Source organism: Salvelinus fontinalis, chromosome 22, assembly GCF_029448725.1.
Source record: "Salvelinus fontinalis isolate EN_2023a chromosome 22, ASM2944872v1, whole genome shotgun sequence".
NCBI classification, from domain to species: Eukaryota; Metazoa; Chordata; class Actinopteri; order Salmoniformes; family Salmonidae; genus Salvelinus; species Salvelinus fontinalis.
The window spans coordinates 11,940,212-11,965,236 of record NC_074686.1 but is presented as its reverse complement, the minus strand read 5'-3'; the positions used below and the strand labels follow the sequence as shown (position 1 = coordinate 11,965,236).

General features: G+C 45.0%; 1 protein-coding gene across 2 annotated transcripts in view; it reads left to right on the top strand.

Annotated features, from left to right (window-relative positions):
• The window catches only part of LOC129819820 (atrial natriuretic peptide receptor 1-like), a 114,675-nt gene that overhangs the window by 15,725 nt on the left and 73,925 nt on the right, over window positions 1–25,025 (top strand). For both annotated transcript variants that reach the window (XM_055876434.1, XM_055876433.1), the window contains exon 4: window positions 14,543–14,730. In XM_055876434.1, the coding sequence (XP_055732409.1) occupies window positions 14,543–14,730 (188 nt within the window). The remainder of the gene's footprint in view (window positions 1–14,542; window positions 14,731–25,025) is intronic.

Here is a 25,025-nt window from a genome sequence, read left to right as displayed (position 1 = left end):
AGAGACAGGCAGAGAGGGAGGGATGGAAGAGAGAAATGCAAGACAAAGAGGAGATAGACGACCGCGTATAAGTAATGAGAGTGATTATAAAGAAAGAGAGGAGAAGGAAGGAGAGATAAATCGAGACAGAATGTGTGTGAGAAATGGAGCAGCTTGTCCTCCAGTAATGAAGTCTTCCCGCTCCTCAGTCTTAAGTCCCTCACCCCGTCTAATTTACGCTAGCCGCCTCACGACCACATTCAGCAGAATAATTTAATCAGGCAGAATTTGTTTAGAATAAGGACTCTTTCTTGGATGCTTTACATTTGGCGTTAGTGCATAGGTTGTTTCAGTGTAGGGAATTGCTTGTGGCAGTTGAGGTATTGTTTTTGTCCACATATAGTTGAAGTCGGAAGTTTACATACACCTTAGCCATATACATTTAAACTCAGTTTTTCACAATTTCTGACATTTAATCCTAGTCAAAATTCCCTGTCTTAGGTCAGTTAGGATCACCACTTTATTTTAAGAATGTGAAATGTCAGAATAATAGTCGAGAGAATTATTTCTTTCAGCTTTTATTTCTTTCATCACATTCCCAGTGGGTCAGAAGTTTACATGCACTCATTTAGTATTTGGTAGCATTGCCTTTAAATTGTTTAACTTGAGTCAAACGTTTCGGGTAGCCTTCCACAAGCTTCCCACAATAAGTTGGGTGAATTTTTGCCCATTCCTCCTGACAGAGCTGGTGTAACTGAGTCAGGTTTGTAGGCCTCCTTGCTCGCACACGCTTTTTCAGTTCTGCCCACACATTTTCTATAGGATTGAAGTCAGGGCTTTGTGATGGCCACTCCAATACCTTGACTTTGTTGTCCTTAAGCCATTTTTCCACAACTTTGGAAGTCTGCTTGGGGTCATTGTCCATTTGGAAAACCCATTTGCGACCAAGCTTTAACTTCCTGACTGATGTCTTGAGATGTTGCTTCAATATATCCACATAATGTCCCTGCCTCGTGATGCCATCTATTTTGTGAAGTGCACCAGTCCCTCTTGCAGCAAAGCACCCCCACAACATGATTCTGCCACCCCTGTGCTTCACGGTTGGGATGGTGTTCTTCGGCTTGCAAGCCTCCCCCTTTTTCCTCCAAACATAACGATGGTCATTATGGCCAAACAGTTCTATTTTTGTTTCATCAGACCAGAAGACATTTTTCCAAAAAGTATGATCTTTGTCCCCATGTGCAGTTGCAAACCGTAGTCTGGCTTTTTTTATGGTGGTTTTGGAGCAGTGGCTTCTTCCTTGCTGAGCGGCCTTTCAGTTTATGTCGACATAGAGGACTCGTTTTACTGTGGATATAGATACTTTTGTACCTGTTTTCTCCAGCATCTTCACAAGGTCCTTTGCTGTTGTTCTGGGATTGATTTGCACTTTTCACACCTAAGTATTTTCATCTCTAGGAGACAGAACGCGTCTCCTTCCTGAGCGGTATGACGGCTGCGTGGTCACATGGTGTTTATACTTGCATACTATTGTTTTTACAGGTGAACGTGGTACCTTCAGGCATTTGAAAATTGCTCCCAAGGATGAACCAGACTTGAGGAGGTCTACAATCTTTTTCTGAGGTCTTGGCTGATTTCTTTTGATTTTACCATAATGTCAAGCAAAGATGCACTGAGTTTGATGGTAGGCCTTGAAATACATCAACAGGTGCACCTCCAATTGACTCAAATTATGTCAATTAGCCTATCAGAAGCTTCTAAAGCAATTCTGTAATTTTCCAAGCTGTTTAAAGGCATAGTGAACTTAGTGTATGTAAACTTCTGACCCACTGGAATTGTGATACAGTGAATTATAAGTGAAATAATCTGTATGTAAACAATTGTTGGAAAAATGACTTGTGTCATGCACAAGGTAGATGTCCTAACCGACTTGCCAAACTATAGTTTGTTAACAAGACATTTGTGGAGTGGTTGAAAAACGAGTTGTAATGACTCCAACCTAAGTGTATGTAAACTTCCGACTTCAACTGTACATCTGGTTGTTTTTTCAGGTATAGTATGGATTCTTACAGGGTCAGGAAAGGTTGATTTATGCCACAGATGATCTATTATATTGACCAGATACTCAAGTGGCCGCTTTAACAATGAATAAGTGTATTCAAAAAATGGAAGGCGGTAGGGAGGAGGCAAGATCAGTTTGGACCCTTTTAGCCAATGAGTGGGCAGAAATGCATGTGAACAACAGGCACAATGTCAAAATGGGCTGTTATGTAATAATTCATGAAAATAAAAATGTTAAATAAAATAAAATTTGATTTAAGTTTAGGGTTAGGCATTCGGTTAGCAGTGTGGTTGGGGTTAGGTTTAAAATCCAATTTTAATAAGAGAAACCGTAGAATTAGGCAGGGTTTGTTTTTTGGTAACTAGCGACGACCGGGCAAAACACTGATAAAAAGTGTTTTTTCTCCAAGTTACCGGGATGTCACATGTCGTACTTACAGTGCATTCGGAAAGCATTCAGACGCCTTACCTTTTCCATATTTTGTTATGTTACAGTCTTATTCTAAAAGAGATTAAATTAATAGTTTTTTTGCATCAATCTACACACAATGCACAATAATGACAAAGCAAAAACAAGTTATGACTTTTTGCAGATTTATAAAAATAAAATAAAAACTTATTTACATAATAATTTACTTATTTACGTATTCAGACCCTTTGCTATTAGACTCGAAATTGAGCTCAGGTGCATCCTGTTTCCATTGATCATCCTTGATGTTTCTACAACTTGATTGGAATCCACCTGTGAACCATTCTATTGATTGGACATGATTTGGAAAGGCACACACCTGTCTATATAAGGCCCCACAGTTGACAGTGCATGTTAGAGCAAAAACCAAGCCATGAGGTCGAAGGAATGGTCTGTAGAGCTCCGAGACAAGATTGTGTTGAGGCACAGATCTGGGGAAGTGTACCAAAAACATTTCTGCAGCATTGAAGGTCCCCAAGAACACAGTGGCATCATTCTTAAATGGAAGAAGTTTGGAATCACCAAGACTCTTCCTAGAGCTGGCTGCCCGGCCAAACTGAGCAATCAGGGGAGAAGGGCCTTGGTCAGGGAAGTGACCAAGAACCCGATGGTCACTCTGACAGAGCTCCAGAGTTCCTCTGTGGAGATGGGAGAACCTTCCAGAAGGACAACCATCTCTGCAGCACTCCACCAATCAGGCCTTTATGGTAGAGTTGCCAGATGGAAGCCACTCCTCAGGAAAAGGCACAATGCAGCCTGCTTGGAGTTTGCCGAAAGGCACCTAAAAGACTCTCAGACCATGAGAAACAACATTTTCTGGTCTGATGAAACCAAGATTGAATTGTTTGGCCTGAATGCCAAGCGTCACTTCTGGAGGAAAACTGACACCATCCCTATGGTGAAGCATTATGGTGGCAACATCATGTTGTGGGGATGTTTTTCAGTGGCAGGGACTGGGAGACTAGTCAGGATCGAGGGAAAGATGAATGGAGCAGCGAGATCCTTGATTTAAAAACCTGCTCCAGAATGCTCAAGACCTCAGACTCTGGGGAAGGTTCACCTTCCAACAGGACAATGACCCTAAACACACAGCCAAGACAACGCAGGAGTGGCTTCGGGACAAGTCTCTGAATGTCCTTGAGTGGCCAAGCCAGAGCACGGAATCGCTTGCAAAGGTGCTTCAACAAAGTACTGATTGATTGATACTGAGTAAAGGGTCTGAATACTTTTGTAAATGTGATAGTTTTTATTTGTAAAACAACAAAAAAATGTCTAACAAACATGCTTTTTCTTTGTTATTATAGCATATTGTGTGTAGATTGATGAGGGGGAAAAAACAATTTAATCAATTTTAGAATAAGGCTGTAACTTAACAAAATGTGGAAAAAGTCAAGGGGTCTGAATACTTTCCGAATGCACTGTAAATCAGTACACTCGTCACAACCTAATCATTACGAAACTTATTTTCAATCAAATAAGCCACACGAAGCAAATAAGCAGTTACATTTTTTGTTAACCAAATTCAACACTCTCATTGACCTCCATACAAACACTCCTTGCTTGAAGAGCGGAAAAAAAGAAAAGACGCCACTTGCTTGAGAAGAAAGATTTTGGGCCCAGTTATCCCTCTTGCTTCGCATCTTCCTCTCTGTTTATTCTAACAGAAGGGTTGTGTGCAGATCTAGAATCAAACAGTAGGTTTACTAGTTTTCTTTAAAATATTTGGGCATTTGATTGATCATGCCAGGAAGGCCAAATTGATGGGGTTTGTACTTTTGGGACTATTCCATTTAGCCAGACAAGTGCAATCAATTGCAGCCAAAGTATTTGAAAGACAACAAATACTATACCATCTGAAGCCAGGTCTGGTTGTATATAGAACGAAGTTTGTGAAAACTTGCTACTTGTGTGGTGAAGAGAGCTATTTTCAATGGTTTGAGTCGTCTTTAGACTCATAGCTTCTTCTTCTCAGCAGGTGCCGGGTGATCAACTGTGAGCCAATGTAAACGGAGGGGAGAGCGTAATGCCTTAAGCTAACAGAGTGTGACAAGTGTGTCTTAACAGCGTGAAATTAATGAATTATTCCGCTTTTCAATGTGTTAGGAGCACATTTTTGTATCTGCCTTCACAAATAATTGTCAAAAATGGTGCAACTTAACAATGGGTGACCATTCAGACCATTTTTAATACAGGAAATAAATGCTATCTGCAAGCTTGTTCTAGTCTAACTTTCTTTAAATATATATTCCATCTAGAGTTACCTAAAAGTACTTTGTTTAGGATGTGTTTTGCCTTAGTATTTGTTTAAGTATTTCATTAATAGGCATATTGTCTTTCCCCAGCAATTTATGATGTGGCTGGCTGGCTTTCAAATCATCTGGTGTTTCCCATATTGAGATTTTCTGTAACAGAGTGCGTTATGATAAGTACGGTCATTGATGGAGAAATGTCCGTACCAGGACGTGACTGGTCAGGATGCTCTCGATGGTGCAACGGTTGAATTTGGAGAGGACCCGGGGCGGCATGCCGAATTTCTTCAGCCGCCTGAGGAAGTAGAGATGCTGTTGCGCCCTCTTAACAAGAGTGTAGGGTTGGTTGGTCCATGACAAGTCCTCGGTGAAGTGGATGCCAAAGTACTCTCTCTACTCCTTTGTCTTGCTGATGTTGAGGGAGAGGTTGTTGCCATGACATCACAATGCCAGTTCACTTACCTCCTCTCTATAGTCCGACTCGTCGTTGTTTGTTATCAGGCCTACAAACCGTGGTGTCGTCAGCAAACTTGATGATGGAGTTGGTGTCGTGCAAAGACATACAGTTGTGGGTGAACAGGGAGTACAGCAGAGGACTGAAGACACACCCCTGGGGGGGCCCTGTGTTAAGAAGCAGTGTGGAGGAGGTGCTGTTGCCAATCCTCACAGCATGTGGTTTGCCCGTCAGGAAGTCCAGGATCCAGTTGCAGAGGGTGGTGTCCAGAACCAGGACTTTGAGCTTGATGTCGAGCTTGGAGGGAACAATAATGTTGAATGCTGAACTGTAGTCAATAAACAGCATTCTCGCATACAGAGCCTTCAGAAAGTATTCACATCCCTTGACTTCTTACAAATTTTGTTGCGTTGCAGCATGAATTTAAAATGTATTAAATTTAGATTTTGTGTCACTCGCCTACACACAATACCCCGTAATGTCAAAGTGGAATTATGTTTTTAGACATTTTTACAAATTAATTAGAAATGAAAGCTGAAATGTCTTGAGGTTTTCCAATGCCTTGCAAAGAAGGGCCCCTATTGGTAGATGGGTAAAAAAAAAAGACATTAAATATCCCTTTGAGCATGGTGAAGTTATTAATTACACTTTGGATGGTGTATCAATACACCCAGTCACTACAAAGATACAAGGAAACTTCTTAACTCAGTTGCCGGAGAGGACGGAAAGCCCTCAGGGATTTCACCATGATGTCAATGGTGACTTCAAAGTGTTTAATGGCTGTGATAGGAGAACACTGAGGATGGATCAACAACATTTTAGTTACTCCACAATACTAACCTAATTGACAGAGTGAAAAGAAGGAAGCCTGTACAGAATTAACAAATTCCAAAGCATACATATTGTTTGTATTAATGCACTGAACTAAAACTGAAAAAAAGTTGTGCCAAAGAAATTAACTTTATGTACTAAATACAAAGTGTTATGTTTAGGGCAAATCCAATACAAAACGGCACTGAGTACCACTCTCCATATTTTGGTGGTGGCTACATCATGTTATGGGTATGCTTGTCATTGGCAAGGACTAAGGAGTTCCTTATGACAAAAATAAATGGAATAGAGCTAAGCACGGGCATAATCCGAGAGCAAAACCTGGTTTCCAACAGACACTGGGAGACATTTGCCTTTCAGCAGGTCAATAACCTAAAACACAAGGCAAAATATACACTGTAGTTGCTTACCAAGATGAATAATGAACTTGACAGAGCTTGAAGAATAAAACAATTATAATAATTTGCAAATATTGTACAGTCCAGGTGTGCAAAGCTCTTAGAGACTTACCCAGAAATACTCACAGAGGTAATATCTGCCAAAGGTGATTCCAACATTTATTGACTCAGGAGGTTGAATACTTATCGAATGAAGATATATTAGTATTTTTCAATAATTCTTTATTTTTCTTCCACTTTGACATTAGAATTTTTGTAAATTGTTGACAAAGAAATTACAATGAAATCCATTTTAATCTTGTAACGTCTGCGTCCAACTTACACTCTCAAACACTTAGATCCCCGGAACGCAGCCCACTTTCCAGCTCACTCTCCAGATCCCAATCACCGGAATTCTAATCACCCTCTCACACACCTGCATGTCATCATCCCACACTATTTAGTTCAGTTCCTTGCACCCAATCACTGTGAGGTGTTGTTTGTTTTGAGACACACTTCTTTCGGAGCTCTGTTTTTTCCCGTTCTTCACTCCTCCCGTGTATGATAGTTTTTGCCTGCCGCACTCACGACGCCTTTTGCCTATTCCCTGCCTGTACTGTTGCCATTTTGGACCTACCGTGTATGACTTTCTGCCTGCCCCTGGACCCAGCTACCTGCCTCCTATGATCCCTTCCAATAAACATCTTCTGCACTTGAAACCAGCTCTCTGTCTCCTATAGTGTTCATTACAGAATACCTCACCAAAAACGACAGATGGATTCAGCGGAGCTGCAGCTACGTCTAACCCGACAGGAGGAACGGATCAATGAACTCTATGACCTCCTTCGCCAGTCCATTGCTGCTTCACCGATATCAGGTGCCACAGCCTCCTCTCGTTCATCCTCTCCTATATCCATGCCTAATAAATACGACGTCTCCCCAGGGAAATGTCAATGATTTCTCATGCAGTGTAACCTGTACATAGACCATCACCCTGCTGACTTCACCTCTGACAAAGACAGAGTGGACTTCGTCATCACTCTACTCACAGGCAAAGCTCTGGATTGGGTCACAGCCCTGTGGGCTGCTCAAAGTTCTGAATCGCGTTTCCACGCCCTCTTCAAGGAGGTGTTTGACCATTTAGTTTCAGGTCATCACACCGGGGACCCCTTATGTGAGCTGCGACTGGGCCATCGCTCCACCACTGAGTATACCCTTGAGTTCCGCACCATGACTGCCGGCAGTGGATGGAGTGAACCAGTTCTCCTTACAGTCTACCGGAGGGGTCTTAATCGGGAGTTACAGACCGAACTGGCCTGCAGAGGAGATTTAACAGACCTAAACCAATAATCCAGATGTCCATATCCATTGGCAACCTACTGGGGGACCGCAGACCTATACAGTCGCCCATTGCCTGCGAGTCTTCCACTCCCTTCTCTTGTCCACCACGGTCCAATAGCCCCGAACCCACGCAACTCGGCCGCGCCCCTCTCACGCCTGCCGAGAGACAACGGAGGGTACGTGAAAACCTGTGCGTCTATTGTGGAGAGAGTAACCACCTACTCACGAGCTGTCCGATTCGCCCCCGATGAAGGGGTGACCACAGCCCCTCCACTTCCGCCCGGATAAGCACCTGTACGTTTTTGAATATTACCAAAAGGCAGTTTGGTATCCCAGCTCCTCTTTCTGCTAATGGGGTCACTCAGTTTGTGGAGGGACTAGTGGACTCGGGGGCCACAGGAAATTAAGAGTCAAACTAATCCTTGTTAATCCTCCCTTTAGGATTAATGCGCTGGACGGACAACCTCTCGGAACTGGTCTTGTGACTCGCATGACCAAAAGTATCACCCTTCAGATTGGCCTCCTTCACTCTGAGGACATTCAGTTAATGGTGTTGTCTTCACCTAAAGAACCCCTCATCCTCGGTCACCCCTGGCTAAGCCTTCACGACCCTGCCATCTCCTGGTGGCAAGGGGAACTGCTGTCATGGTCTGCCGCCTGTTTTAAGAACTGCTTCAGTCTACCCTGTCGAGCCATCCCCACATCCCACCTGTATATTCCCAGTTTCTGAGTGTCTTCAGCAAGAAAAAGGCGTCCATTCTACCGCCTTATCACCCGGAGGACTGCGCGATCGAACTCTTTCCTAGAGCATCGCCCCCTAAGGGTCAGATCTACCTCTTGTACATCCCAGAGAATGAGGCTATGGACATCTATATAGAAGAGGCCCTCGACATGGGATTCATCAGTCCATCCATGTCTCCGGCTGCATCCAGTTTCTTTTTTGTGAAGAAAAAGGATGGTGGTCTCCGTCCATGCACAGATTACCGACCCCTCAATGACCTTACCATCAACAATCGCTTCCCTCTTCCTCTGATTCCGGCTGCACTAGAACAAGTTGGACAGGCTACCATCTACTCCAAACTGGACCTACGTAGTGCTTACAACCTGGTCCGTATCTGAAGTGGGGATGAGTGGAAGATGGCCTTCATCACCGCTAGGGGTCACTTTGAATACCTAGTTGTGCCCTACAGTCTCACCAATGCTCCCGCAGTCTTCCAGTCCTTCATGAATGAAGTTTTCCACGACATGATCAACCAGTTCATCATCGTGTACATCGACGATATCTTGATCTACTCTCACTCCCTTGCAGAACACGTACAGCATGTGCAACAGGTCCTCCAATGATTACAGGACCACCATCTTTATGTCAAGGCTGAGAAGAGCGCCTTACTATGGTAACCGTCTTAGGGTTTGTGATGACACCAGGAGGGGTCAACATGGACAAAGGCAAAGTCATGGCCGTGCTTAACAGCCCCAAACCTACCACCGTAAAGGCTCTACAACGGTTCCTAGGGCTCTCCAACTAAACTCAGGAAAAAAATAAACGTCCCTTTTTCAGGACCCTGTCTTTCAAAGATAATTCGTAAAAATTCAAATAACTTCACAGATCTTCATTGTAAAGGGTTTAAACACTGTATCCCATGCTTGTTCAATGAACCATACAAGACTGGCAAAAGTGCTCTTCACTGACTAGTCGTGGTTTTGTCTCACCAGGGGTGATGGTTGGATTCGGAATGAGCGTTACACCAAGGCCTGTACTCTGGAGCAGGATCGATTTGGAGGTGGAGGGTCCGTCATGGTCTGGGGGGGGGGGGGTGTGTCACAGCATCATCGGACTGAGCTTGTTGTCATTGCAGGCAATCTCAACGCTGTGCGTTACAGGGAAGACATCCTCCTCCCTCATGTGGTACCCTCCCTGCATGCTCATCCTGACTTGACCCTCCAGCATGACAATGCCCAGCCATACTGCTCATCATGTGAGTGATTTCCTGCAAGACAGGAATGTCACTGTTGGCCAGCGAAGAGCCCGGATCTCAATCCCATTGAGCACGTCTGGGACCTGTTGGATCGGCGGGTGAGGGCTAGGGCCATTCCCCCCAGAAATGTCTGGGAACTTGCAGGTGCCTTGGTGGAAGAGTGGGGTAATATCTCACAGCAAGAACTGGAAAATCTGGTGCAGTCCATGAGGAGGAGATGCACTGCAGTACTGGTGTGGCTGATGGCCACACGAGATACTGACTGTTACTTTTGATTTTGATCCCCCCCCTTTGTTCAGGGACATGTTAATCCATTTCTGTTAGTCACATGTCTGTGGAACTTGTTCAGTTTATGACTCAGTTGTTGAATCTTATGTTCATACAAATATTTACACATGTTAAGTTTGCTGAAAATAAACGCAGTTGACAGTAAGAGGACGTTTCTTTTTTTGCTGAGTTTACTGCCGCCGGTTCATCCGAATCTGAAGCAGCACAACCGCTCCTCTCTCAGTTCTCACCAGCCAAAAAACCCGTACCCTCCAATGGACCGACACCGCCCTTACTGCATTTGAGACCTTGAAACGCCTCTTCACCTCTGCACCCATCCTTAGGCAGCCAGATCCTATCCTTCCTTTTGTTCTGGAGGTGGATGCTTCCGAGGTCGGCGTAGGAGCGGTTCTCTCTCAGTGGGTCGGGACACCTCCCAAATTACACCCATGTGGCTTCTTTCCAAGAAACTGTCCCCCACTGAGAGGAACTATGATGTCGGGAACCTAGAGCTTCTCGAAATGAAGCTGGCTATTGAAGAGTGGCGCCACCGGTTAGAGGGAGCTCATCACACATTCCTTGTCCTTACCGACCATTGCAATTTGGAGTACTTAAGAAGTGCTAAGAGGCTCAACCCCAGACATGCTCGCTGGGCACTCTTCTTCACCATCACCTATCTGCTCGTCAAGAAAAATGTGAAGGGTGATTCCTTATCCCATCTATTTGACTCCCCTTTCTCTAACCCAGATCCCGAGCCCATCCTGCCTCCGTCTTGCATCGTGGGACCCATACAGTGGGAAGTCCAATTTAAGCCACGACCCAGCACCTGCAGGCAAGACCTACATTCCAGCGTCCGTCACACCCCAACTAATGCAGTGGTACCATACCTCGCTGAGTTCTGGCCATCCCGGAATCACCCGGCCCACGGAGATACTGACACGCAAGTTCTGGTGGTCATCCCTAACAGCAGATGTCCGAGATTACATTCTCTCCTGTCCCGTCTGTGCATGGGCGAGAGCCCTCACCAACTACCTACCGGTAAGCTCGAGCCTTTACCTACACCACACAGACCATGGTCTCACATCGCCATGGATTTCTTCACGGATTTGGTGGACTTTTCAGGCTTCACGACTATTTTAGTTGTAGTGGACCGGTTCTCCAAGATGTGCGGACTCATCCGCATCTAACTAATGCCATGGGAAATGGCCGAGTGCATGTTCCAAGTGAAATGGCCGAGTGCATGACCCCCCCCTGACTGTGGGTCTCCATCAGCCTATCCTCCGGATACCATCCCCAAACCAACGGGCAGACGGAACATCTGAATCTGGAAATAGGGAAGTACCTTCGTCAACACTGCACCCACCAACCACACGAGTGGAGTCGCTATCTAGCCTGGGCCGAATACGCACAGAACTCCCTGGTGTATTCCTCCTCCCTCATCTCACTCATCTCACACTTCAGTGTGTCCTCGGGTACCAACCCCCCGTGTTCCCATGGGAGACCGAGCCCGGAGCTGTGCCTGCCGTCGAGTGGTTTTGATGGAGTGAGCAGGTTTAGGAGACCACACATCGGCAACTCCATCAAGCGTCCCTCTCCCAGAAACGGTTCGTTGCCCGGCGTCGCCGACCTACTGCACTCTTCCACCCTGGGCAACGTGTGTGGCTTTCTATCCGGGACATCTGGCTTCATGACCCCTGCAAAAAGTTTAGTGCCCGGTTCATTGGTCCCTTCAAAATAACACATCTCATCAATCCTGTCACCTACCGTCTCCAGTTGCCCCGCCATTACCAGATCTCCTCATCCTTCCATGTATCCCTCCTCAAGCCTGTGAGGTACAGCCCTCTCCAACCTCCCGTTTGACATCGGTGGTGCACCGGCTTATTCCATCCAAGCCCTCCTTGACTCCAAGCGCCTGGGTGGTTGCATCCACTACCTGGTGGATTGGGAGGGGTACGGACCCGGGTCCTCCACAGGACATCCTCGACCCAGCCATGATCCTGGCTTTCCACTGGAACCGTCCTGACTGCCCAGCTCCATGCCCCCTGGGGGAGGCCCCCTGCTCAGCTTTGTAACACAACAAAATGTGAAAAAGTCTAATCTAATTTTATTGGTCACATACACAGCAGATGTTAATGCGAGTGTAGCGAAATGCTTGTGCTTCTAGTTTCAACCGTGCATTAATATCTAACAAATCATCTAACAATTCCAAACAACTACCTAATACACACAAATCTAACCAGTAATCTAACAATTCCCCAACAACTACCCAATAAACACATCTAAAGGGGTGAATGAGAATATGTACATATTTCAATATATGGATGAGCGAGGCAATGTGCATAGGCAAGGTGCAGTAGATGGTATAAAATACAGTATATACATGTGATATGAGCAATGTAAGATATGTAAACATGATTAAAGTGGCATTGTTTAAAGTGACTAGTGATCCATTTATTAAAGTGTCCAGTGATTCTCAATGTCTCAATGTGGGCAACCGCCTCTCTATGCTAGTGATTGCTGTTTAGCAGTCTGATGGCCTTGAGATAGAAGATTAACCCTCGCTAGGCTGCTGGCCCAGACGGCATCCCTAGCCGCGTCCTCAGAGCATGGGAAGACCAGCTGGCTGGTGTATTTACGGACATATTTAATCGCTCCCTAACCCAGTCTGTTGTCCCCATATGCTTCAAGATGGCTACCATTGTTCCTATACCCAAGAAGGCAAAGAAAACTGATCTAAATGACTATCGCCCTGTAGCACTCACTTCTGTCATCATGAAGTGCTTTGAGAGGCTATTCATATCACCGCCATCTGGTGGAGGTGAGATCTTGCATGGAGCCCCATACGAGGGTGATCGTCATCTTGAACTTCTTCCATTTTCTAATAATTGCGCCAACAGTTGTTGCCTTCTCACCAGGCTGCTTGCCTATTGTCCTGTAGCCCATCCCAGCCTTGTGCAGGTCTACAATTTTATCCCTGATGTCCTTACACAGCTCTCTGGTCTTGGCCATTGTGGCGAGGTTGGAGTCTGTTTGATTGAGTGTGTGGACAGGTGTCTTTTATACAGGTAACGAGTTCAAACAGGTGCAGTTAATACAGGTAATGAGTGGAGAACAGGAGGGCTTCTTAAAGAAAAACTTTGTTCTGATCCTGACTGGTCTCCCAGTCCCTGCCGCTGATAAACATTCCCACAGCACAATGTTTCCACCACCATGCTTCACCTTAAGGATGGTGGCAGGTTTCCTTCAGACGTGACGCTTGGCATTCAGGCTAAAGTGTTCAATCTTGGTTTCATTAGACCAGAGAATCTTGTCTCTCATGGTCTGAGAGCCCTTTAGATCCCTTTTGGCAAACTCCAAGCGGGCTGTCATGTTCCTTTTTCTGAGGAGTGGCTTCTGTCTGGCCACTCTACCATAAAAGCCTGATTGCGGGAGGGCTACATAGATGGTTGTCCTTCTGGAAGGTTCTGCCATCTCCACAGAAGAACTCTGGAGCTCTTGTCAGAGTGACCATCGGGTTATTGGTCACCTACCCGACCAAAGCCCTTCTCCCCCGATTGCTCAGTTTGGCAGGACAGCCAGCTCTAGGAAGAGTCTTGGTGGTTCCAAACTTCTTCCATTTAAGAATGATGGAGGCCACTCTGTTCTTGGGGACCTTCAATGCTGCAAACATTTTTTGTTACCCTTCCCCAGATCTGTACCTCGATACAATCCTGTCCCGGAGCTCTACGGACAATTGCTTCGACCTCATGGCTTGATTTTTGCTCTGACGTGCACTGCCAACTGTGGGACCTTATATAGACAGGTGTGTGCCTTTCCAAATCATGTCCAATCAATTGAATTTACCACAGGTGGACTCCAATCAAGTTGTGGAAACATCTCGAGGATTATCAATGGAAACAGGATGCACTAGAGCTCAATTTCAAGTCTCTTAGCAAAGGGTCTGAATATGGTATTTCTGTTAATTATTTGTTAGAAGTTTGCTAACATTTCCAAGAACCTGTTTAGTCATTAAGGTGTATTGTGTGTAGATTGATGAGATGTTTTTTTTAAAATCCATTTCAGAATAAGGTTGAAAAGTAACAATGTGGAAAAATTAAAGGCATCTGAATACCTGCTGAACGCACACTGTATAGTATGTTTTGCAAATTCCTAACATTTAATAGAAATTGTAATTCGTAACATATAGGAAATGGGCGATGGACATCCACAAAGGAATGCATACGATACAAAACGTAACGTATTCTAAATGTAGTGTTTTGGATTTACGTACAGAATACGAAATGCTCTGAGAACAGGTTGCAGTACAGTGGTTGTTAGTCTTTCACCTATGTCCTTTTTCCTCAGTGTTGCACCTGCATTGCCCATTAACAGTACTAGCCAATTCCCCTTATTATTTTCTGTCCACCCTCTGTAGGGGCATTCAAACAGTAGCACATTGGTAAATTACACTGTTGCACACAAACAGTAGCATACAGTGGTACATTCCACTGATATACTGTACATGTCATTGATACATTCTTCTTCTACTTTTTCGTCAGTGGTGTACATGTGCTGCTCATGGGACACTTTCCGGAGGCTGATGGTACAGTTCTGGAGGGAGGGCCTGCCCCCGGAGGACTATGCCTTCTTCTTCATTGACCTGTTCGGCCACAGCCTGAGGAAGCAGCCCGCTAGGCCCTGGTACAGAGGAGACTCAGACGACCACGCCGCCAAGAAGGCCTTCAGGGTGAGAGGGGGATGACAGAGAGGAATGAGGGAGGTCTGTAGGAACGAAGGGAGGGAGAGAATGAGTAAGGGGTATGGGAGAGGAATTTAGTGGGGACTGCGTCTTTGGGTCTGGGAAAAGCGCAATAAAAATCAAATTTATTATTATGCTGTAGTTATGAGTTACGACTGGTAGGAAGGAGGGATGAGATCTTTTTTTTACCAGGTAGCCTAAAAAAGAGGAATGGAGGGGGAATAGAATGAGTAGAGGATATAGGAGAGGGATTTAGTGGGGTACTGTAGTTATGAGTGATATTATGATGGGAGGGAGGGTAAATGAGTGATGACTGAGCAAGAGATAAGAAAGAAAAGGCTTAAATCATGCAGCTGTATCAGTAGGTAATAAGAGGTTCATGTTACATTATTTTGATAAGGTTGTGAAATAGGAAGTTTCATCGGAATTTCAAGGAAATTGCATTAACCCGGTCAAAAATTGGAGTGTTTGCCAAAAAAATTCAAGGTTTTTCTGTGATATACAGTCCATTACGAAAGTATTCATACCCCACTTTTTCCACATTTTGTTGTGTTACAGCCTAAATTTTAAATTGATTAAATATACTGTACCAGACAAAAGTTTAGACACACCTACTCATTCAAGGTTTTTATTTTATTTTACTATTTTATGCATTGTAGACCAATAGTGAAGACATCAAAATGATGAAATGACACAAATGGAATCATGTAGTAACCAAACAAGTGTTAAACAAATCAAAATATATTTTATATTTGAAATCTTCAAAGTAGCCACCCTTTGCCTTGATGACAGCTTTGCACACTCTTGGCATTATCTTAACCAGCTTCATGAGGTAGAATGGAATGCATTCACCTGGAATGCATTTCAATTAACAGGTGTGCCTTGTTAAAAGGCTGTGCGATGTTGCTGGATATTGCCGGGAACTGGAACACGCTGTCGTATATGTCAATCCAGAGCATCCCAAGTATGCTCAATGGGTGACATGTCTGGTGAGTATGCAGGCCATGGAATAACTGGGACAACATAAGGTTGATGAATGGCACGACAGTGGGCCTCAGGATCTCATCACGGTATCTCTGTGCATTCAACTTGCCATCGATTAAATGCAATTGTATTCATTGTCCATAGCTTAAGCCAGCCCATACCATAACCCCACCGCCACCATGAGACACTCTGTTCACAACGTTGACATCAGCAAATCTTTCACCCACACGACGCCATACACGTGGTCTGTGGTTGTGAGGTCGGTTAGACGCACTGCCAAATTCTATAAAAGGACATTGGAGGTGGTTTATGATAGAGAAATGAACATTCAATTCTCTGGCAAGAGCTCAGATGGACATTCCTGCAGTCAGCATGCCAATTGCACACCTCCACAAAACTTGAAACATCTGTGGCATTGTGTTGTGTGACGAAACTGCACATTTTAGAGTGGCCTTTTTTTGTCCCCAGCACAAGGTGCGCTTGAGTAATGATCATGCTGTTTAATCAGCTTCTTGATATGCCACACTTGTCAGGTGGATGGATTATCTTGGCAAAGGAGAAATGCTCACTAACATGGATGTAAACAAATCTGTGCACAACATTTGAGAGAAATAAGCTTTTTGTACGTATGGAACATTTCTGAGATATTTTATTTCAGCTCATGAAACATGGGACCAACACACAGTTTTTATTTTTGTTATGTGTAAAATAAAAAAGCAGACATTGAATATCCCTTTGAACATGGTGAAGTTATTAATTTCACTTTGGATGGTTTATCAATACACCCAGTCACTAAAAAGATACAGGTGTCCTTCCTAACTCAGTTGTTCACCATTAGGCCACTGGTTACTTTAAACAGTTCAAGAGTTAGTTACTCCACAATACTAACCTAATTGACAGAGTGAAAAGAAGGAAGCCTGTACAAAATAAAAATATTGCAAAACATGCATCCTGTTAGCAACAAGTCACTAAATTAATACTGCAAACAATGTGGTAAAGCAATTAACCTTTTGTCCTGATATACAAAGTGTTATGTTTGGGACAAATCCAATACAACACATTACTGAGTACCATTCTCCATATTTTCAAACATAGTGGTGGATGCATCATGCTATGGGTATGCTTGTAATCGTTAAGGACTGTGGAGTTTTTCAGGATAAAAAGAAACGGAATGGAGCTAAGTGCAGGCAAATCCTAGAGGAAAACCTGGTTCAGTCTGCTTTCCACCAGATACTGGGAGATGAATTCCCTTTTCAGCAGGACAATAACCTTAAACACAAGGCCAAATCTACACTGGAGTTGCTTACCAAGAAGACAGTGAATGGTCCTGAGTGGCCGAGTTACAGTTTTGTCCCAAATCTACTTGAAAACGGTTGTCTGATAACCAGACAATTTAACAGAAAATATTCATGTGCAAATGTTACACAATCCAGGTGTGCAAAACTCTTAGAGATTTACCCAGAAAGACTCACATCTGTAATCACTGCCAAATGTGCTTCTACAAAGTATTGACTCAGGGGTGAGAATACTTAGGTAAATTAGATAATTCTGTATTTCATTTGGGATAAATTTGCAAAAATGTCTGTAAACATGTTTTCACTTTGTCATTATTGAGTATTGTGTGTAGATTGATGAGAAAACAAATCAGTTTGCTCCATTTTGAATTCAGGTTGTAACACAACATAATGTGGAATAAATCAAGGGGTATGAATACTTTCCGAAGGCAATAAACTCTATGTACCTTTTTTTTCAAGAGAGGAATGAATGAGACAAAGGAATGAGGAAAAATGACTATGCCAAAAACATGCTACAGCTGAATATGTCTGATTATATCTCCCATTACACAGTAACACTGTATGAGAAATATAGTGTGTTTAGCATGCAGATGACTTGTCTTGATGACAGTACCCAGACAGCAAAACTACAACCACACCTACAATGTTACGGCCATTTACCACTTGGTATTAATTAACCATGTACATTAGTCTGTACTGTAAATCAAATGTATTTCACTCCTTTGCAAATAAAGTCTAGAGCTTCGTGTGTGCTACACCTTCTACGTACACTCTTAGAAAAAAAGGTGCTATCTGAAACCTAAAAGGGCTACTCAGCTGTCCCCATCGGAGAACCCTTTTGGATTCCATGTAGAACCCTTTCCATAGAAGGCTATACCTGGAACCAAAAAGGGTTCTACCTGGAACCAAAAAGGGCTCTAACTGAAAACCAAAAGGGTTCTCCTATGGGAACAGCCGAAGAACCCTATGGGAACCCTTTTTTTCTAAGAGTGTGCAGCATAAAGTTTGGTACGATTTTTAGATCCTTGAGTTTTTACAGAATTTGTCATACATTCCTATGTATTACATAGATAGAATATGACTCACGTCATGAGTATTATAGATTATCTCTTGCCTAAATGTATAAAGCCATGTTTAATTACAAATTACTTGGTCAGTATGTTTAGTTCAGGGTTTTTTATATTGATTGCCGTCTCCTCTTGCGTCATTCACTATTGTTGTAACGACTACAATACAATAAGAAGAGCGAGCAAGGAAAAGGAAAATACAACATTGGTTTGTTCTGAACAAGGCAGTTAACCCACTGTTCCCCGGGCGCCAAAGACGTGGATGTTGATTAAGGCAGCCCCCCGCACCTCTCTGATTCAGAGGGGTTGGGTTAAATGCGGAAGACACATTTCAGTTGAATAGATTCAGTTGTTCAACTGACTAGGTATCCCCCTTCCCTTTCCCTTTCCCTTTCTTGGAGCTCCCAAGTGGCGCAGCGGTCTAAGGCACTCGAATCCAGGCTGCATCACAACCGGCCGTGATTGGGAGTCCCATAGGGCGGCTCACAATTGGCCCAGCGTCGTCCAGGTTTGGCCGGTGTAGGCCGTCATTGTAATTTGGTCTTAACTGACTTGCCTAGTCTTTTTTTAAAACACAGGTGGGTATACAACATTTGAGATTTCGTCATTGGCTTTGATAATCTGATTGGTTAGAGATGATCCAATCACTGATGACTTTGTTTTGTACAGCACCGCTCATTTTGACGTCATCACAAAAGATTTCAACGATGGCAGTCTGAAGTATGTAGCAAACATAGAGCTGCGGAAGAATTCAGTTTGACTCGTCAGGCAAGATGGTCATACAATGCCATGGGCCATTTAGATATTTGATTTTGAATTTTAGGACCCCTGTAGGTACAGTTGAAGACGGAAGGTTACATACACCTACACGGAACCCAAACCGGCTGCGAGCGTGCGCCATCGTGCATAACTGTATTATGTCCCCCTACACCAAACGCGATCACGACACGCAGGTTAAAATATCAAAACAAACTCTGAACCAATAACATTAATTTGGGGACAGGTCGATAAGCATTAAACATTTATGGCAATTTAGCTAGTTAGCTTGCACTTGCTAGCTAATTCTTCCTATTTAGCTAGCTTGATGTTGCTAGCTAATTTGTCCTGGGATATAAACATTAGGTTGTTATTTTACCTGACATGCACAAGGTTCTCCGACAATTAATCCACACATAAAAATGGTCAACCGAATCGTTTCTAGTCATCTCTCCTCTTTCCAGGCGTTTTAATCGTTTAACTTATATGGTGATTGGCATCTAAACTTTCATAATATTACCACGACAACCGGCAACAGTTCGTCTTTCAATCACCCACGTGGGTATAACCAATGAGGAGATGGCATGTCGGTACCTGCTTCTATAAACCAATGAGGAGATGGGAGAGGCAGGACTTGCAGCACGATCTGCGTCAGAAATAGGAATGACTTCTATTTTAGCCCTTGGCAACGCAGACGCTCGTTGACGCATGCGAGCAGTGTGGGTGCAATAATTGAATAACATAGATTCCTAAATTTATTTTGCAACGCTCGCGCACGCGACTCAAGCGGTGTAGTCAGGGTATTAGGTTGGAGTGTTTAAAACTCGTTTTTCAACCACTCCACAAATTTCTTGTTAACAAACTATAGTTTTGGCAAGTCGGTTAGGACATCTACTTTGTGCATGTACACAAGTAATTTTTCCAACAATTGTTTACAGACAGATTATTTCACTTATAATTCACTGTATCACAATTGCAGTTGGTCAGAAGTTTACATACACTAAGTTGACTGTGCCTTTAAACAGCTTGGAAAATTCCAGAAAATTATGTCATGGCTTTAGTAGTTTCTGATAGGTAAATTGACATGAATTGAGTCAATTGGAGGTGTACCTGTGGATGTATTTCAAGACCTACTGTAACGTCCTGACCAGAGTTATTATGTGTTTTGCTTGTTTAGTGTTGGTCAGGACGTGAGCTGGGTGGGAATTCTATGTTGTGTGTCTAGTTTGTCTGTTTCTATGTCCAGCCTAATATGGTTCTCAATCAGAGGCAGATGGTAATCGTTGTCCCTGATTGAGAATCATATATAGGATGCTTGTTTTGTGTTGGGATTTTGTGGGTGTTTGTTTCCTGTCTCCGTGGTTGTCTGCACCAGATAGGTCTGTCTCGGTTTTTGCACATTTTGTTATTTTGTATGTTGTTTGTAGTGTTTCACTTGTTCTTTTATTAAACATGTTGAACACTAGCCGCGCTGCACTTTGGTCCTCTCCTTCACCTATGGAAGAAAGCCGTTACAGAAACACCCACCAAACCCGGACCAAGCAGCGTGGCAACGGGCAGCAGCAACAGCAGCAGCGGTACCAGGAGGAATGGTCATGGGAGGAAATCATGAACGGAAAAGGACCCTGGGCAAAGGTTGGAGAGAATCGCCGCTCTCGGGAGGAGAAGGAGGCAGCCACAGCCCAGGAGCGGTGGATTGAGGAGGCAGCACGTAAGAGAGGCTGGAAGCCCAAGAGGATCACCCAAAAATTTCTTGGGGGGTGGCTAAAGGGGAGTGTGGCGAAGCCGGGTTGGATACCTGAGCCAACTCTCCGGGCTTACCGTGGAGTGAGAGGGCGTCGTACTGGTCAGACACCGTGTTATGCGGTAAAGCGCACGGTGTCCCCTGTACGCGTGCTTAGCCCAGTGCGGGCTATTCCACCTTGCTGCACTGGTAGGGCTAGGTTGGGCATCGAGCCGGGTGCCATGAAGCCGGCCCAACATATCTGGCCTCCAGTACGTCTCCTCGGGCCGGTGTACATGGCACCAGCCTTACAGGTGGTGTCCCCGGTTCGCCTGCATAGCCCAGTGCGGGCTATTCCACCTCGCCGCACTGGCAGGGCTACGGGGACCATTCAACCTGGTAACGTTGGAGAGGCTCGGCGCTCAAGAGCGCGTGTCCTCCTTCACGGTCCGGTATATCCGGCGCCACCTTCCCGCCCCAGCCCTTTACCACCAGTGCCTACACCACGCACCAAGCCTCCTGTGTGTCCCCAGAGTCCTGTGCGTCCTGTTGCTGCTCCCCGCACTAGCCCTGAGATGCGTGTCCCCAGTCCGGTACCTCCAGTTCCGGCACCACGCACTAGGCCTAATGTGCGCTCCCAGGGTCCAGCATGCCCTGTTCCTCCTCCCCGCACTCGCCCTGAGGTGCGTGCCCTCAGCCCGGTACCTCCAGTTCCGGCACCACGCTTCAGGCCTATAGTGGGTCTCAGCCGGCCAGAGTCTGCCGTCTGCCCAGCGGCGCCTGAACTGCCCGTCTGCCCAGCGGCGCCTGAACTGCCCGTCTGCCCAGCGGCGCCTGAACTGTCCGTCTGCCCAACGCCGTCAGAGCTGGCCGTCTGCCAAGCGCCATCGGAGCCATCCGTCTCCCCATCGCCATCGGAGCCATCCGTCTCCCCAGCGCCATCTGAGCCATCCGTCTCCCCAGCGCCATCTGAGCCATCCGTCTCCCCAGCACCATCTGAGCCATCCGTCTCCCCAGCGCTGTCTGAGCCATCCGTCTGTCCCGAGCCGTTAGAGCCGCCCGTCTGTCCCGAGCCGTCAGAGCCGTTCGTCAGTCAGGAGCTGCTAGAGCCATTCGTCAGTCAGGATCTGCCAGGGCCGCCAACCAGACAGGATCTGCTAGAGCCGCCAACCAGACAGGATCTGCCAGAGCCGCCAACCAGACAGGATCTGCCAGAGCCGCCAACCAGACAGGATCTGCCGGAGCCGTCAGTCAGCCATGAGCGTCCAGAGCCGTCAGTCAGCCATGAGCGTCCAGAGCCGTCAGCCAGTCATGAGCTGCCCTATGGTCATGAGCTGCCCTACGGTCATGAGCTGCCCTACGGTCATGAGCTGCCCTACGGTCATGAGCTGTCCTACGGTCATGAGCTGCCCTACGGTCATGAGCTGCCCTACGGTCATGAGCTGCCCTACGGTCATGAGCTGCCCTACGGTCATGAGCTGCCCTACGGTCATGAGCTGCCCTACGGTCATGAGCTGCCCTACGGTCATGAGCTGCCCTACGGTCATGAGCTGCCCTACAGTCATGAGCTGGCCTACAGTCATGAGCTGCCCTACAGTCCGGAGCTGCCACTCAGTCTGGAGCTGCCACTCAGTCCGGAGCTGCCACTCGTCCGGAGTTGCCTCTCTGTCCTGAGCTGCCTCTCTGTCCTGAGCTACCTCTCTGTCCTGAGCTACCTCTCTGTCCTGAGCTACCTCTCTGTCCTGAGCTACCTCTCTGTCCTGAGCTACCTCCAAAATCATGTGGGGGCCTTGGGGAGGATTCTTAGGCTAAGGTCGTGGGCGAGGGTCGCCACTCAAAGGACGCAAAGGAGGGGGACAAAGACAGTGGTGGAGTGGTGTCCTCGTCCACCGCCGGAGCCGCCACCGCGGACAGATGCCCACCCAGACCCTCCTCTTGAGTTGTAGGGGTGCGTTCGGAGTCCGCACCTCAGGAGGGGGGTACTGTAACGTCCTGACCAGAGTTATTATGTGTTTTGCTTGTTTAGTGTTGGTCAGGACGTGAGCTGGGTGGGAATTCTATGTTGTGTGTCTAGTTTGTCTGTTTCTATGTCCAGCCTAATATGGTTCTCAATCAGAGGCAGATGGTAATCGTTGTCCCTGATTGAGAATCATATATAGGAGGCTTGTTTTGTGTTGGGATTTTGTAGGTGTTTGTTTCCTGTCTCTGTGGTTGTCTGCACCAGATAGGTCTGTCTCGGTTTTTGCACATTTTGTTATTTTGTATGTTGTTTGTAGTGGTTCACTTGTTCTTTTATTAAACATGTTGAACACTAGCCGCGCTGCACTTTGGTCCTCTCCTTCACCTATGGAAGAAAGCCGTTACACCTACCTTCAAACTCAGTGCCTCTTTGCTTGACATCATGGGAAAATCAAAAGAAATCAGCCAAGACCTCAGAAAAAGGATGAACCAGACCTCCACAATTCTGGTTCATCCTTGGGCACAGTTTCCAAACGCCTGAAGGTACCACGTTCAGCTGCACAAACAATAGTTCCCAAGTATAAACACCATGGGACCACGCAGCCGTCATACCACTCAGGAAGGAGACACGTTCTGTCTCCTAGAGATGAAAATACTTTGGTACGAAAAGTGCAAATCAATCCCAGAACAACAGCAAAGGACCTTGTAAAGATGCTGGAGGGAAAAGGTACAAAAGTATCTATATCCACAATAAAACGAGTCCTACATCGACATAACCTGAAAGGCCGCTTAGCAAGGAAGAAGCCACTGCTCCAAAACCGCCAAAAAAAAGACCGATTACGGTTTGCAACTGCACATGAGGACAAAGATTGTAATTTTTGGAGAAATGTCCTATGGTCTGATGAAACAGAAATAGAACTGTTTGGCCATAATGACCATCGTTATGCTTGGAGAAAAAAGGGGGAGAGGCTTGCAAGCCGAAGAACACCATCCAAACCGTGAAGCACGGGGGTGGCAGCATCATGTTGTGGGGGTGCTTTGCTGTAGGAGGGACTGGTGCACTTCACAAAATAGATGGCATCATGAGGGAGGAAAATATTGTGGATATATTGAAGCAACATCTCAGGACATCAGTCAGGAAGTTAAAGCTTGGTCGCAAATGGGTTTTCCAAATGGACAATGACCCCAAGCATACTTCCAAAGTTGTGGCAAAATGGCTTAAGGACAACAAAGTCAAGGTATTGGAGTGGCCGTCACAAAGCCCTGACCTCAACCCTATAGAAAATGTGTGGGCAGAACTGAAAAAGCGTGTGCGAGCAAGGAGGCCTACAAACCTGACTCAGTTACACCAGCTCTGTCAGGAGGAATGGGCCAAAATTCACCCAACTTATTGTGGGAAGTTTGTGGAAGGCTACCCAAAATGTTTGACCCAAGTTAAACAATTTAAATGCAATGCTACCAAATACTAATTGAGTGTATGTAAATTCCTGACCCACTGGGAATGGGATGAAAGAAATAAAGCTGAAAGAAATATTTCTCTCTACTATTATTCTGACATTTCACATTCTTAAAATAAAGTGGTGTTCCTAACTGACCTAAAACAGGGAATTTGTACTAGGGTTAAATATCAGGAATTGGGAAAAACTGAGTTTAAATGTGTTTGGCTAAGGTGAATGTAAACTTCCAACTTCAACTGTGTCAGAAAAATATATTTAGAAACGCATTGAATAACATATTCATACGTGGCAAAACAGATAGTCAAAAAATAAATCAAAAGGAAGTGTTTTGAAGTATGTATCCTTTATCTGACAGATATAGAAAGCTCAGATTATATATAAAGAAATATGTGGATTGACACGTACTCTTATGATGTGGAAAGAACCTATTCATCTTCAGTCATTTTTACAGACACCGGCGGAAGCAGTTGATTGAGACGCAGCCCAGAAGTCTCTCTTAAACACACAGACTTTGATGAACACAATTATTAAGCTAATTAGATTTAATTCACATTTTACAAGTACCATCTGCTGATGTCACAGACACTATCTTGAGTACAGCATTGGGCCAATGTGCCAATGATGTGTTGAAATTGGTTTTCTGTCCCCAAACACCAGTCTCCTGTTATTCCAATTTTTCAGTGCACCAGATATTCCTGGTTGGTCATGGTCTTATTTCAAACACTGATTGTTTGGAAATTGCAAACAGTATTCAGATCCCTTGATTTTTTCCACATTTTGTTACGTAACAACCTTATGCTAAAATTGATTAAATTGTTTTTTCCCCCTCATTAATCTACACACAATACCCCAAAATGACAAAGCAAAAGCAGGTTTTTAGTAATGTTTGCAAAAGTATTAAAAAATAATCTGAAATATTACATTTACATAAGTATTCAGACCTTCTACTCAATACTTTGTTGAAGCATCTTTGGCAGCAATTACAGCTTCGAGTATTCTTGGGTATGACACTGCAAGCTTGGCACACCTGTATTTGGGGTAG